General features: G+C 45.7%; 1 protein-coding gene across 1 annotated transcript; it reads right to left on the bottom strand.

The window, feature by feature from the left end:
- Window positions 1-375, bottom strand: LOC106537202 (ral GTPase-activating protein subunit beta; the record flags this gene model as incomplete). Its single annotated transcript, XM_014034583.1, is given in 2 exon segments — window positions 1-46; window positions 159-375. Coding segments are annotated over 2 exon segments (230 nt in total), but the record flags the coding sequence as incomplete, so codon positions are not given.
- Window positions 376-639: the final 264 nt, after the last annotated feature.

Raw genomic sequence — 639 nt, 5'->3', positions numbered from 1 at the left:
CGTCCAGCTGTCCCTCGAATCAAAACGGTCACCGATGGACTGGGGTCTGCGAGTAGACACACAGACTAATTCTGCATACTTGACAGTAAAACAAACCACTTGTTATTTTCTGAATCGATCAAACTAGACTGCCAGCTGGCGGACGTCAAGTTGCTCACTCTGCTCGTTGCCGAGCGGTTGCTCCAGCATTGCGAGGATAACGGAGTTGTCCAGGACGAAGTAGCGGAAATTGCAGACTCCTGTGGCACTTAGCCTGGCGTAGCGAATCAGGGTGTCTTCATTCAGCAGGCTGCAGGTGGACGCTGGTCCACTGGGAGAAGGGAAGGACCCCAGCACCTGCATGATGCTGGGACACACCACAACAATACGAGCGAGGACAGGAGTTAGAAAAATGTGGGTTAGCCAAAACAACACATTTTCCTTATACAGTAATTGCAAAAATTTTAAAAATAAAGAATTTTAAGAATCTAAAAGGCAATTTTCTAGACTTTAAGCAATGAAGATTTTTAAAATCCTGCTAACAAACAAAAGTGCAAAACAAGGTTAGTGTCTAGAGCAGGGGTGCCCAAACACTTTCCCTGAAAGGGCCAAAATTAAAATCAATCTGAGGGCCGCGGGCCAAATGCAGTAATATAATAC

This window comes from Austrofundulus limnaeus, unplaced genomic scaffold, assembly GCF_001266775.1.
Source record: "Austrofundulus limnaeus strain Quisiro unplaced genomic scaffold, Austrofundulus_limnaeus-1.0 Scaffold2177, whole genome shotgun sequence".
Taxonomy (NCBI): Eukaryota; Metazoa; Chordata; class Actinopteri; order Cyprinodontiformes; family Rivulidae; genus Austrofundulus; species Austrofundulus limnaeus.
This window is presented reverse-complemented; position numbering and strand designations above follow the sequence as displayed.